The sequence below is a fragment of the Haemaphysalis longicornis genome, unplaced genomic scaffold, assembly GCF_048455015.1.
Source record: "Haemaphysalis longicornis isolate Haplotype H1 unplaced genomic scaffold, Haemaphysalis longicornis Haplotype H1 scaffold_1, whole genome shotgun sequence".
NCBI lineage: Eukaryota > Metazoa > Arthropoda > Arachnida > Ixodida > Ixodidae > Haemaphysalis > Haemaphysalis longicornis.
Genome location: NW_027526203.1, coordinates 306,783,723 through 306,795,729, shown reverse-complemented (window position 1 = coordinate 306,795,729; position 12,007 = coordinate 306,783,723). Strand labels below are relative to the sequence as shown.

General features: G+C 45.6%; 1 protein-coding gene across 2 annotated transcripts in view; it reads left to right on the top strand.

The window, feature by feature from the left end:
- Positions 1-12,007, top strand: part of LOC144149666 (MAM and LDL-receptor class A domain-containing protein 1-like) — a 308,201-nt gene that overhangs the window by 241,671 nt on the left and 54,523 nt on the right. For both annotated transcript variants that reach the window (XM_077681331.1, XM_077681329.1), the window contains exons 74-75: positions 8,397-8,649; positions 10,374-10,557. In XM_077681331.1, coding sequence (XP_077537457.1) covers positions 8,397-8,649; positions 10,374-10,557 — 437 coding nt within the window. The remainder of the gene's footprint in view (positions 1-8,396; positions 8,650-10,373; positions 10,558-12,007) is intronic.

Genomic DNA, 12,007 nt, shown 5'->3' with positions numbered 1-12,007 from the left:
ATATATATATATATATATATATATATATATATATATATATATAGATATAGATATATATATATATGGGAAATGAGGGACTCGTTGAAATAATACAGAATTAAAGATTGCCAGTCAAGAATGCCAAGGAAAGCAAAGAGGAGTGTGCGGTAGGTCATTGAAACACATAAAGAAATTTTGGAAGAAAGAAGGTGGAGAAAAAATGCTCGCCGAGTGGGAGCATCCAGCAAATATGTTTGCGAGAGTTTTAATCGTGAATACGAATAAACGCTAAGGTGTTACAGCTATCGGCAATTTTTAGACCGTACGCTCTTAAAAACCGCCGCAGGTGGGCGTCACCACAACTCTCCAGAACGACCAATCATCGTGACCAAATGTGCGAATTTGGCGAATGACGAGGCCCAGCATGCGATCAGAGCAAAATATAGTATCTACGCTGTGAAACAGTGCAGATGCATGCCTTGCGGTGTTGTCACAGCGCAGATACTACTTTTTGCTCTAATCCTACACTGGGCCTCGTCATTCGCCAACTTTGCACGTTTGGTCACAATTATTGGTCGTTCTAGAGAGTTGTGTACAATACGAGTGTACAATCAACTTGTTTCAAATATTTGTGGGAAATAAGCTATGTGTAACTGCCTCGTGCAATCGAAATGAAGTTATTTACCTCGTGTCTAGCTGTTTATCTAACGTTGCTGAAGATAGCCCCGGGCCTGGAAAACACAGCGTTCACAGCGGCATGCAAACACGGGGATTGCACGCTACGGGGGGTACGTTTTGCTGGGTTGTATATGGGGGATCAGTTGGGCCTTTATTCAAGAAACCCGAATATGTTTGCCCCTTTTTTTTGCAATTGCTACATTTCTAGTGACGCGTAGCTACAGGAGAACAAGATAACTAGGCATAACCTGCACCAGAAAAGGTATCGCAGCTAACGTGTAAATGCTCGCCAAGTGTGCTATGGGAATGTGGATTGCCCTGGTTTGCGTTATTTTATCACCGAATTTGATGAATGCTTGGCTTCCAGAAAAAAAAAAAGAAATGTCTCTAGCTACGAAAATACCTAACTGCGCATCGTCGTCGCAGTCCTCCTCCTCCTTCTCGTCATCACCGCCACGACCACCACCAGCATCACCACAATCATGATCATCATCATCAGCATCACCCTTAGTCCTCAAAGGTGGTCATGATCGCCATCTTCATGAGGGACACGTGCACAAATTATTTCGGGTATACTTTATTAACTCCTCCTGCGTCTATACGGTTGAATGTCGCTTACACGCGATACTTCGCCTACAAGATCCACCAATCGACTTCGCCTCTGTGCCCACAGTGTGATATTAGTGAAGATATGCAACACCTCCTTTGTGATTGTGCGTGCTACAAAGGCCCTATTGGCACACCTAAACGACACAAGTCTTGATCAGACTTTGTAAATAGTTAAAATCATATTTGATCCTCTTCATCATTATAATCATCATCGTCATCGCATTCATCTGGCGTAGCAGGCCAGGCAGCTTAGCTAGGCTGACATCACCAGTTTCATTAAAGGTCGTTCTCTCTCTCTCTCTCTCTCTCTCTCTCTCTCTCTCTCTCTCTCTCTCTCTCTCTCTGATATAGCTCCAGAACTCCACATTCTTTGTTACACGCTGTTTTCCTAAAGGGACTCTGCAACACTTCCGCTGAACGCTTTCACTCTTTCCTTCGCGTCTGGAAGCACTGCGAAAGCTATAGTTATCGCCAGCACGGAGCGGCGCTTCCTGTTTTGCTCGTCGCAGCAGATACGTCTTCCATTCCTACTTTTCTTTTGTGGCTTTCTCTTTATTAAAGCGGCTATCGGATGCGTTCATTGCTACAACTGAAGAAAAGCCGGCCAACAGCCGCTACATGGGCTTAGTGACGTAATTCCCGCAGCCGAAGAACGCCAAGACCCGGAAAGAGAGAAAAATATTTTGAACAAGTTTCTATGTTATCTGGTGGTCATAGGGCAGTAATTTTTAATGAGGTACTTTGCTACCCCCTAATCTATGTACTGGATGTGTTGGTTGACTACGTTCTACAAACATTTAAGGTTTCTGAAAAGTTGAAAAAGGTGTTGCAGGGTCACTTTAATAAAAAGGGTAGGACTGCAATTTTCTTGTTTACTTCCTTATTTCTGAATTCCTTATTTCTTATTATTCCAGGTTTAACAAGAGTGTACGCGCCGAACGAGTGGTGCAGGGTTAGTGAGTGCTGGCAATGGCAGCTGCAAACGCCCGCTATATTTGAGGGCAAATGCTCTGAGCGAATTGCGACCCACATTAATTAATGTTACGCTTGCTGCGGCAGATTACGACATTTTTTTGCGTGTTTTTTGCACCAACGATGTCGCAAAGGAAAAATTTGGTGTTCGTTAAAGGCGTGGGGTACTTGCTGCACGCGAAAGTGTAGCGGTGAAATTGTCTAGCTACATTTTTCTCACAGAGTAGTTGTTGCTCATGCACATAAAGGACAGCAGTTCCACAAATATCTAAGACGCACCTAAAAACATTTTCGCAAAAACAAATAAACGCCGCTAACTAGGCAACTAAATATACCATACCTGCTGTAAAGTGTTAAACCCTGCTCCAGAATACGACAAAAACTGCAACGCGAAAGACTAATATACCTCGAGGTTGGCGCAGCTGAAACGTCAAGGGCAGCGCGAAAGGACGCAGCAGGCTGTGCAAGAGTAGCTTAATAAGTCACCGTTGCCATCTAGGCGGAAATTGATTCGCTCAGGACAGTTTTTCGCGCTGGTGCGTGGGAGAAAGTGTCAGAAGCCCGCAATTTATTTTAATTTAAGAGACAGCTCCCTCGGTGGTCTAATGCGGACCTGGCTGCACAGGTTGCAAGGTAAAAGGTCGTTTCTACCAGGATGAGGGAATGCTCAAGTTGCTCCAGGCCTCCTATTCGAAGGTGAAGGCATTTATTTGTGCGTCATCGCTATTGAAAAAATAAAGAGTAGTGACGGCGGACACACCACTGGCCAAAATAGCGGGCCCTGTAACCTGAAAAAGTTCAAAGGACGTAACATGTCTAATATTGCCCCCAAAATTTGGTGTATTTTAAAAGGGTGGGGGTGCTTACTGCAAGCAATAGTGTAGGGATGAAATTTTCCTGTTAAATGTATCTTAGAATTCCCGGAAAATCGTTGTTGCTTACACCGTAAAGTTGTCCGCTTTATTTTAAAAAATGGGAGTGAGCATTCATGAGGGCTTTCGAGTCGGCCGACACGCTGATTTGTTTAGCGATAATGAATTACATGCGTGCAAGCATCACCAGAAGGAGGGTAGTCCGTTTCGAGGTATATTTGCTTCTCATTTGTGAAAAAAAAAATGTCAGCACAAAAAGGGTGCAGCTTACCTTCGCCTGAGAAATTTGGTTATTACATAAAGCGGAAATGCATGTTCTGACGGAACAAGCCTGCAAAAAAACTCAGTTGACAAGCAAGCTTGACACTCCGTTCGCATGTAGGCATAAACTCGGAATTTCCGCTGTAATGAGCCTGTGATAGGTTGCGCACTGCACTTTGACTCGCCAAACGATACTAGACCAACCTTATACACGAAAACAATGCACATAATTGAGTTAAAAGACATTGTTAAATAAATAACACTACTTGTCAAGAAGATTGTTTGAATCATTGTGGTTCGAACACTGGTGGTCAGTGCTATAAACTCCATTTTATCCCTATCAATGGAGGCCCAGTACAGAGCTCCTTTTGGCAGTTTCGCTCACGAAAATAGCGCGAGTGTTGATACCATACAACCTCCTTGGTTGATACCAAGGAGGTTGTATAGAACTTCTGGAGTGGAGATGGTGCTCGAAAACTGACGCCGACGGCCGCCATCTTGCCGTGGGTAGAAAACTCGTTCCGCGGTAGCAGACGCATTGCATTCGTCGTATAATGTACTTGTTTTTGCGGCGGGTTACGTTATATGTTTGCTTCCGTTCTTTTTTTGTTTTCTTTTGTTTTGTTCTGCAAGTTGATTCTCTCATGCGGCTACCTTCAAGCGCACCGGGCTTTTCTTGCGCGCGTTCATTTCGCCGCATGTGGTTTCGGTTATGCTCCCCTCTCCGCGTTTTTAAGCGCTTTGCAAGTCGCCCGTGCGTGCGCCGGGGGCGCACACATCTGGTAATTATTTACATTCTTGGGCGCTAACAACTAAAATAAACAGTAGACGCAATGACATTTTTTTCTGCCCCATGTGTCGTTCTTCCGAGTTCTCTCTTGCCAAAGAGCAGAACTCGTGTTCGTTCGACCCTCGTTCGCGGATGGATGCTCCAAAGGTGTAGAAAGCAGAAATGGTCTGCTCGTGCGTCGCGTTCGGCTGCGCTAATCGCGCGAAGAAGGCGTCGGGGATCACCTTTCATCTGTAAGTACTGAGGGTGTCTGTTTGTTTTGGGTTTCGAGGGCATTACTAGAATTATAACGTTATGAGTGCACATTTGCCCGCCGTTTGTGCGTGATATAAAGGGAAAATTTGCCGTAGCACCTGCCGTCCGCTTACTGAGCATACCGTACGCGCTTGTTTACGCAGGTATGCGAATGTTTTCGCTCGTAGTTGTGGTGGTCCTGTAGTCGCTTGGCTGCACGAAATCACATGTTTGTAAATATGTGGGGCGCAAATTGTTTTTCCGCACTAATTTAAATGCAGAGTATTGCTAAGGCAGTTACCGTCAAAAATCAAGGCACTCTTGTTTCATATATTTCTTTTACATTCGACCATACGTGAATGCACTGACGTTTCTCGTTAGCGCTGTTTCGTAGAAGTTTTTGATGCACCGCAATGCTCTTCCGCGTTCTTCGTCCACATGATTTTCTTATCAATAGCACGCTGCTCGCGTCCGAACTTGTGCGGTCAACGAGGTTGTGAATGTGATTGAGTAATCTCCTGCATGCGAGTAGTTTTCTTATCAATAGCACGCCACTATCGTGCCAACGTGCTTGGTTAATGTAGTCGTGCATCCAATTAAGTAACCATCTGGATTTGAAAAATAAAGTCAATGCGAGTCGCACGCCTTATGTAAAGTGCACGCGGAATAAAAAAAAACCTGCTTTAATGTGCTTCAGTGTGGGCCAAATCCATTTCGCAAAATACGATTGAAAAGCTGGAAATAGACCCGCCGCGTTGGCTCAGTGGCTAATGCACTGTGCTGCTCATCCCTAGAACGCGGGTTCGATTCCCTGCCGCGGCAGCCGCTTTTCTGGTGAAGGCGAAAATCGAAAACTGCGGTGTGAACGAGATTTCGGTGCACGTTAAAGATTCCCCAGGTGGTCAAAATTAATCCGGAGCCCTCCACTACGGCGCGCCTCATCGCCTGCGTTGCGTCAGCGCGTTAAACCCCACAATGAATGAATGAATCAATCAATCAATCAAAAGCTCGTGCTTAATTTGGTCTTCGGCAAGGGCAAAACTGGGCATGTTGTTTAAACCAGAAAACATGCATTTGCACTACATATAAAGATTGCAATATCCTGATGGATATGATTCTTGCAGTACTGCTTAGAAACCATTCGAACCGCTACTGCATTATTATTTATTAATCATTAATGAATAAGCATTCATTAATCCTAGCCACGCCGATAAAAGAAACAAGCGTCAAATAATCGCGCTTTCGCGTGTCCCGCACTTCCAGCGTGAAATCACGGCTAATAGTGACCTTATAACAAGGAATCTCTTGCCATGGCGCGCAACATGAGGTAATTTTAATGTTAAGGGGGCGGTCTATAGCCTTAGCTATACCGAATAAACGTTTATTGAAATAAAATCAGGGGTGGTGCCTTTAGCATAGCGCTGCGCGTTTTCCCGCATCGACAGCTCTGTTGACCACCGTAAGATATACACAGGCGAACTCGCTGCTTGAACCATATCTTACGTCAAAACCTTACGCGTAAGGCAAAATTCAGTCTGCCCTCAAATATCGTAATCGATATACTAGCTTACCATCGTTTTCTCCCTTGTAAAGCCAAAAAAACGCGACCGCACTTCAGCGTCCCTGCCGGCGCAGCGCCTTTTCTACCCACGGCAATATGGCCGCCGACCGGTTCGCCCGGCTTCACCTCCCCGCGTTGCCCGCTATGGGCCGCCTCCACTCCAGAAGTTTTATACAACCTCCTTGGTTGATACCTAACTAGTAGATGGCGCTAGTAAACAGGAAGTGGCGGGCTTGTACTACCTGCACGGGAATAGAATGTCGCAAGTGCGTGGGGCTGTGTTTTTTTAGACAGATGTGAGAGAATAAAATTTAATTATTCCGACTATTTGAAATGTATATATATATATATATATATATATATATATATATATATATATATATATATATCGAATCAGAAATCAGAAAAAGAAATGAGGGGCTCGTTTTATGAAGATAGAAATAATTACATTATCAATGAATAGTTCTTTCTGTCCTCACGCAATAGCAATTTGGAATTCCCTACCCAATGACAGCTTCATGCCCTAACCGAAAAATATTTCGCAAAAAACTTGAAACGGCAAACCTTTCAGCCTTCACGGGATACCCCTGCCGAATCGATTGTGGAAATTCCGTTGTCGCGTTCTCTTTTCTCTCTCTCTCTCTCTCTCTCTCTCTCTCTCTCTCTCTCTCTCTCTCTCTCTCTCTCTCTCTCTGTCTCTCTCTCTCTCCAGTAATTATGTTTACAATATTTTCACTATTCCTAACTGATGTTGCTTTTTATTGTAGTCTTGTTGTTGTTGTTTTCGCTGTATGTATTCTTATACCTTGGCGCAAGCCCCCCCCCCCCCCCCCCCTTATGTAATGCATTCGGGCCTTTAAGGAGCAAATAAATGAAATGAAATGAAATAAGGGTAGACAGTCAAGAAAGTCAAGGAAAGCAAAGGGGTAAATGTGGTAGGTCATTTTTATTTTCTTGAAACATTTATATTTTTGGAAATATATATGTTTTTCTCCATTTTCTTTCTTTCTTTGAGCATATATAAATATATTAGGGCATTTGATATACGTGAATAACGCGGTGTTACAGCAAACCGCTCAAAAAGTTCGCGCAGCTTTCGGGGACGCGGCGGCTGTCTTCCCGATGACAGCGAAAACCAAAACTTCTTATGTGTACAAAATCCAGGCGCTCGTCGAAGATCGCCGCTGGTTCAAATTTATCCGTATAACCGATCACTGTTACGGGCATCAAAGCGTGCACGTGCAGGTTCCACGCGCATACAACACAAAGATTGGTCAAAACTAAGCGAGTAATGGTTACTCGAAACTGGTGCGTTTGCTGGAGAATTTTTTTTTCAAAAGGAGTCCTTGCCAGCACGAATAATATTATTGTTTGAACAACTTGGAACACGTTTCAATTTTCCAAACTGTATGGAATGTAACTTTATACAATCAGTATAACAGATAGATTCCACTTTTTGTGAGACAGTGTGATTTTCTTTAAGCACTTTCAGTGACACGGCAATGCCGCGGTTTTCTTTTAGCTAGAAAAGTGGCAAGAACGAAATGTATCATGCCAGGAAACAAATAAAACTATACTTAAAAGTGTGAACGAAGGCATACGTTGTCGTGTTTCTTGACTTTGGCAGTCTTCGTCGCAATATGCGAACAGGGCACCGGGCTAAGGCTTGCGGTTATTAGGGGCTGCTGGACCACTGTTGAAATGCTCATCGTAAACTTTTTTCACGCATGTAAAAATGAGCAAAAGTCGTCTTTTATGGCATTTATTCTTAATCTATCACTTTTATTTCGTAACGCTTAAGCGTAATGCGCCCAACTACAGAAATAATACTGAATTATGCGGCTTTCAAGTACGGGGACTAACGCATTAGGCATAAATGCACGTTCATTCTCGATCGAGAGGACCACTTGAGCGAAATAACTCGATCGTGCTCGCCGCTCTCATGTAATGACCAGACTGATTTACTTTGCGCTTATCCACATCGACAGCGACACTACGTCAGACGATTCGTTGGCAAGGGTAAATCTGAAGTTAAAATGGGAATTGTGAATAAACTTATGCCCCCGAAAAGGCATTTACGCGCCTGCCGTAAGAAAATGCGCGCATTTATTTGCAGCGACATTGAAACGGAACAGATATCCTGAGAATTCTTTTACATCAGGGAAAACTGAAGCATAATCATCTTCTTTGAGCCATTAGTTCGTGATGTTACAGGATGCCTTAAGACGCCAACAAAATTGGGAGAAAGATCAAGCAGCGGGATACGATGAGACGTGCGCGATAAGGCGAAACGAAAGGAACAGATATAAGCTTTTATTTTCTTTTTGTATCTTCGTCTTGCTTGCGTGGTTGTTATCCGCGCGTCAGCCATGGGGCGAAGCTCGCTCCAGCTATTCCCAGCCCCTGGGGCACTGACGGGTATCGTGATTTCCTCCGGCAGGCCAACCGTGCACTGCGGCCCAACATCGACCACTCGGACGGCACCCAGGAGGGCTGGTACGCGTTGGCCAACTCGGCTTTTGGCGGCGAGTCCGACGCGAGTCTGCTGTACTCGCCGCGGCCCCTGTCGCGCACAGCCGGCAGCTGCCGCCTTCAGGCGTGGTACTACTGCTCCGACGACTGCCGCCTGCAGCTGCTGCTCTACCCGACCACCGCGGACGGCCTCTCCGAACGGCCACTGTGGACCGCCTTTCGTGAGCGCGCCCTGACTTCGTAACACAGCGCGGACGTGCAGTCGACTGCCAATATGCGACTGCTAGACCCTAAGGTCTTGGGCAGCCGAGTACTTCCTTGAGAGGGAATAGAAGCGATGGCCGCATGCCTCGGCACAGTGATATGCGCCGCTGGTTGCTCTCTGTGCTTGCATGCCACAGATTTGTATAATACGCACAGCGCGGTCTACTGTCAAAGAGAAGGCGGGGGCGTGTGGCCTGCGCTCTGCAGAACGTCTGCTGAAGCTGACGTGTGGGCGTACACAGGGTAGGAGGGCGTGCTTCCAAAATAATGTCTCAATGCGGCGGCTCCTTCGCGTCAGAGCGCCTGTGGGAGCCATAGCGCGAGCGTAGGAGGCGCACTCTTCTGTTCCATTTAATAGTGGAGTGGACTGCACTATACGCAGAAACAGGACTCTGGTGGGCTGTTAGCTAAGGCATTTGATCGATGGAACTAAATACGAACGCTGTTTTATAAAAAAAAAAAACTGAACGAAAGCTGCGAAAGCTACACTTTGCGTACGCCTACTCCCCCCCCCCCCGCCACTAAGCTTTCGGTTTCCAGGATGGGGAGATGGACGGACAGCCGAGCCCATTGATTGTGCTTACCATCAAATCACGACTAAGGATAATTACTATTCTGTCGCAAGCTTAAACGGCTTCGCTATTGCTTTCACCACAGCTACCAGCCATTTTGCGATACCCGTGAATAAAACCCGAAATGAATAAAACAGCCCAAAGGTTGTGCAGAGTCGCTAACTGCACCCCGCAGTTTATCATTTTCAACTGTGAGTGAAATTCTTGTCTTTGTTTTATTACCTTTATTTCTTCGGTTATGTTCTCGCTATCCTTTTGTTATCGGGATCACCTCTCCTCCTGAAATGAAATCGTGCGTACGGCACTGATCGTATATAAGGTGTATCGTAAAAGCACGATAGTACAAGCTAAGCTGCGAACCCTATTCAAATATTGCCTAACAGCATAGAATATTGCGCTACAAAATGCGGGAAAAGATTTCAGGCGGATGGCAAGTTCAGAGATCGTTTGTCCTTCGTGTATAGCGGGGAAAGGCAGCTTTGTTTAAGGGTTTACCAGAAATTACGTATTTCTGCGAACTCTACGTCTCCATCAGGCTAGAACACGACCTCGTTTCTGTTCCGTGATTAAGGTTATCCCACTGAATTTTGTCCGTACATTACGTGGCCGAAGCTAAAATGAGCAATACCGGAAGGCACTCCACCAATTTCTTCTGTTGCACGTTGTGGCGTTCGCGGCTATAAATGGGCTGTAACACCGGTCTAGTCAGCCAGAACACTAGCACCAGAGCCGCAATCCACCACGTGGCGTCGCGTGGACGCCGCTGTGGGTCCAATGGACTCACCTGAAGGTGCCAAAGACAAGCTTGGAGGCAGGCGAAGTCGATAAAGTGCGCTTTACTCCACAGTTGGTCAAATGTAAAAATAAATAAGCCAGAATAAATATTCGCACTGTTTTTTACGACAAGTCATATTATTGTTCTGCTCATAGGGCTATTCCTCACGCTAGCGAAGCGGTGAATGAGCTGCCACATGCCATGCACCAAAAGCTGTCATTCTTTCGTCATCGAATCAACTGTATACTGCTTCCTGTATTGCCTAGCGACATTGCGCAGAAGAATGCCATCTGCTAACCTTTGTCTTATCTACGCATTGTTCTTTTAACATCAGGAGCGCGCCCGAAGCAGTGGACTCCACTCAAGACATCCATTGGAATCTTGCGAAACGCACGCTTGGCTTGGCGGGCTGAGCGCGGTAAGAACAAGCAAGCAGTGCAAGCCCTCGACGATCTTGAGTTTCTCTCCTGCGAGCCCCCGACACTTCGAAACGACACCTGCCCTGACGAGATGTTCAGGTGACAACCGCTTTCTTCATTGTTTGCGCAGCTGCCAAGCCCTTCCATTTGTCTTGGTGTAAAGGGACACTGCAGGGGGAAAACAAGTTGGCTTATGACGATATATAACTATGCCCCGGTTGTTTAATAACGCAGAAAATGCCAGAAGCGTGGAAACTGGTGTTGCCGCGGCATACATTTTCCTGCCATACGATTTGTGGCGTTTCAAACATAAATGTGTCTACATGATTGGTGGAATTTACTTAAGAGTTGTTTTTTTAACTAGTCTACCGAGTAGTCTTTGGCTTCTTTTTTTTTATTGAGGCAGAAATTCCGGCCTAGTAAGCGTTACTGAACAAGCCGCTTCTCTAGCTCATGCGACAGCCCGTTTCAGTTTCCATTTTGGTCAGACGTTTTGCTTGGGGAGACATGAGGTTAAAGGATTTATGAAGGTGGACGCGAGTACAGTCGTCTGTTCTCGCTGCCGGCGTAAGTATCGAAGTCAAACAGCTGCGAAAAGGGGGAAGTGCCAGCGGAAGCGGCGAGGCTACCAAGCTGGCTGTCGGCTTTATTCACACTTTCTACACCTCCCGGTGGGTGGCAGCACCTAGCGGCTTGATCGACGTGGAGGCAATGCTTGGTATTATCGGAATGCGAAGCGCTGTTTTACACTGCAAAAAAAAAAATACACGGGAGGGAGAAATACCAGCTTTATATATTTATTCGTAATCAAATAAAGCACCATTTGTTGGCGAATCGAAACTTGAAAAGACAAGAACCATTTCATCTTCCACATAAAACAAGTTGTTCAGCCTTTCGTATCCCTATAGGATCTATGAAAAGTAAGGAGGAAATTTCTGCTCGACTCATCTCAAAGACCGGGCAAGAGTAAAGAATGAATCTGAGTGAGCTTCCCTAGTGCAGTGTGGACTCTTCTTGTGGAGGATTGGTTCAATAAGAAACGTTAAGATCGTGATACTGGCCTCATTTTTCGTCCAGATTACAGCCATATATTTTTGCTACAGCTGTTTGGGGGGCTTTTTGGAGCATTTTCACTGTAACGTGGCCACACACGCGTAGGAAATTTTGAGAATCACAGTGCCTTGTATGCTGGAAGAGTAGGCAATTGTTGGGCCGGGCGCCATCTCCGAGGCTGCTCCCACTGTGGTGACATTGTTTCATGCTGATGATGATTAGGGCACGTAATTATCGGTGAAACCATGAGAAGAGGGCTGTACAACAAGCGCAATATGTGGCGTTCTGAAGTGTAGCCAGGCGAATTATTGGGCGGGTGAAGCGACACTATCGTGGCTTGATTGTGCTCAACCAAATTTTGGCGCTGGGTTGAAGACGCTGGATTGCAAACGAGCATTAAAATGCCACAGTTCGTGTCTGTGTGCGGCCAACGTTCGCTATTCGAAGAGGCAGTGGACTTACTACGCGAACCACATTGCACGTTTATATCTTTCAT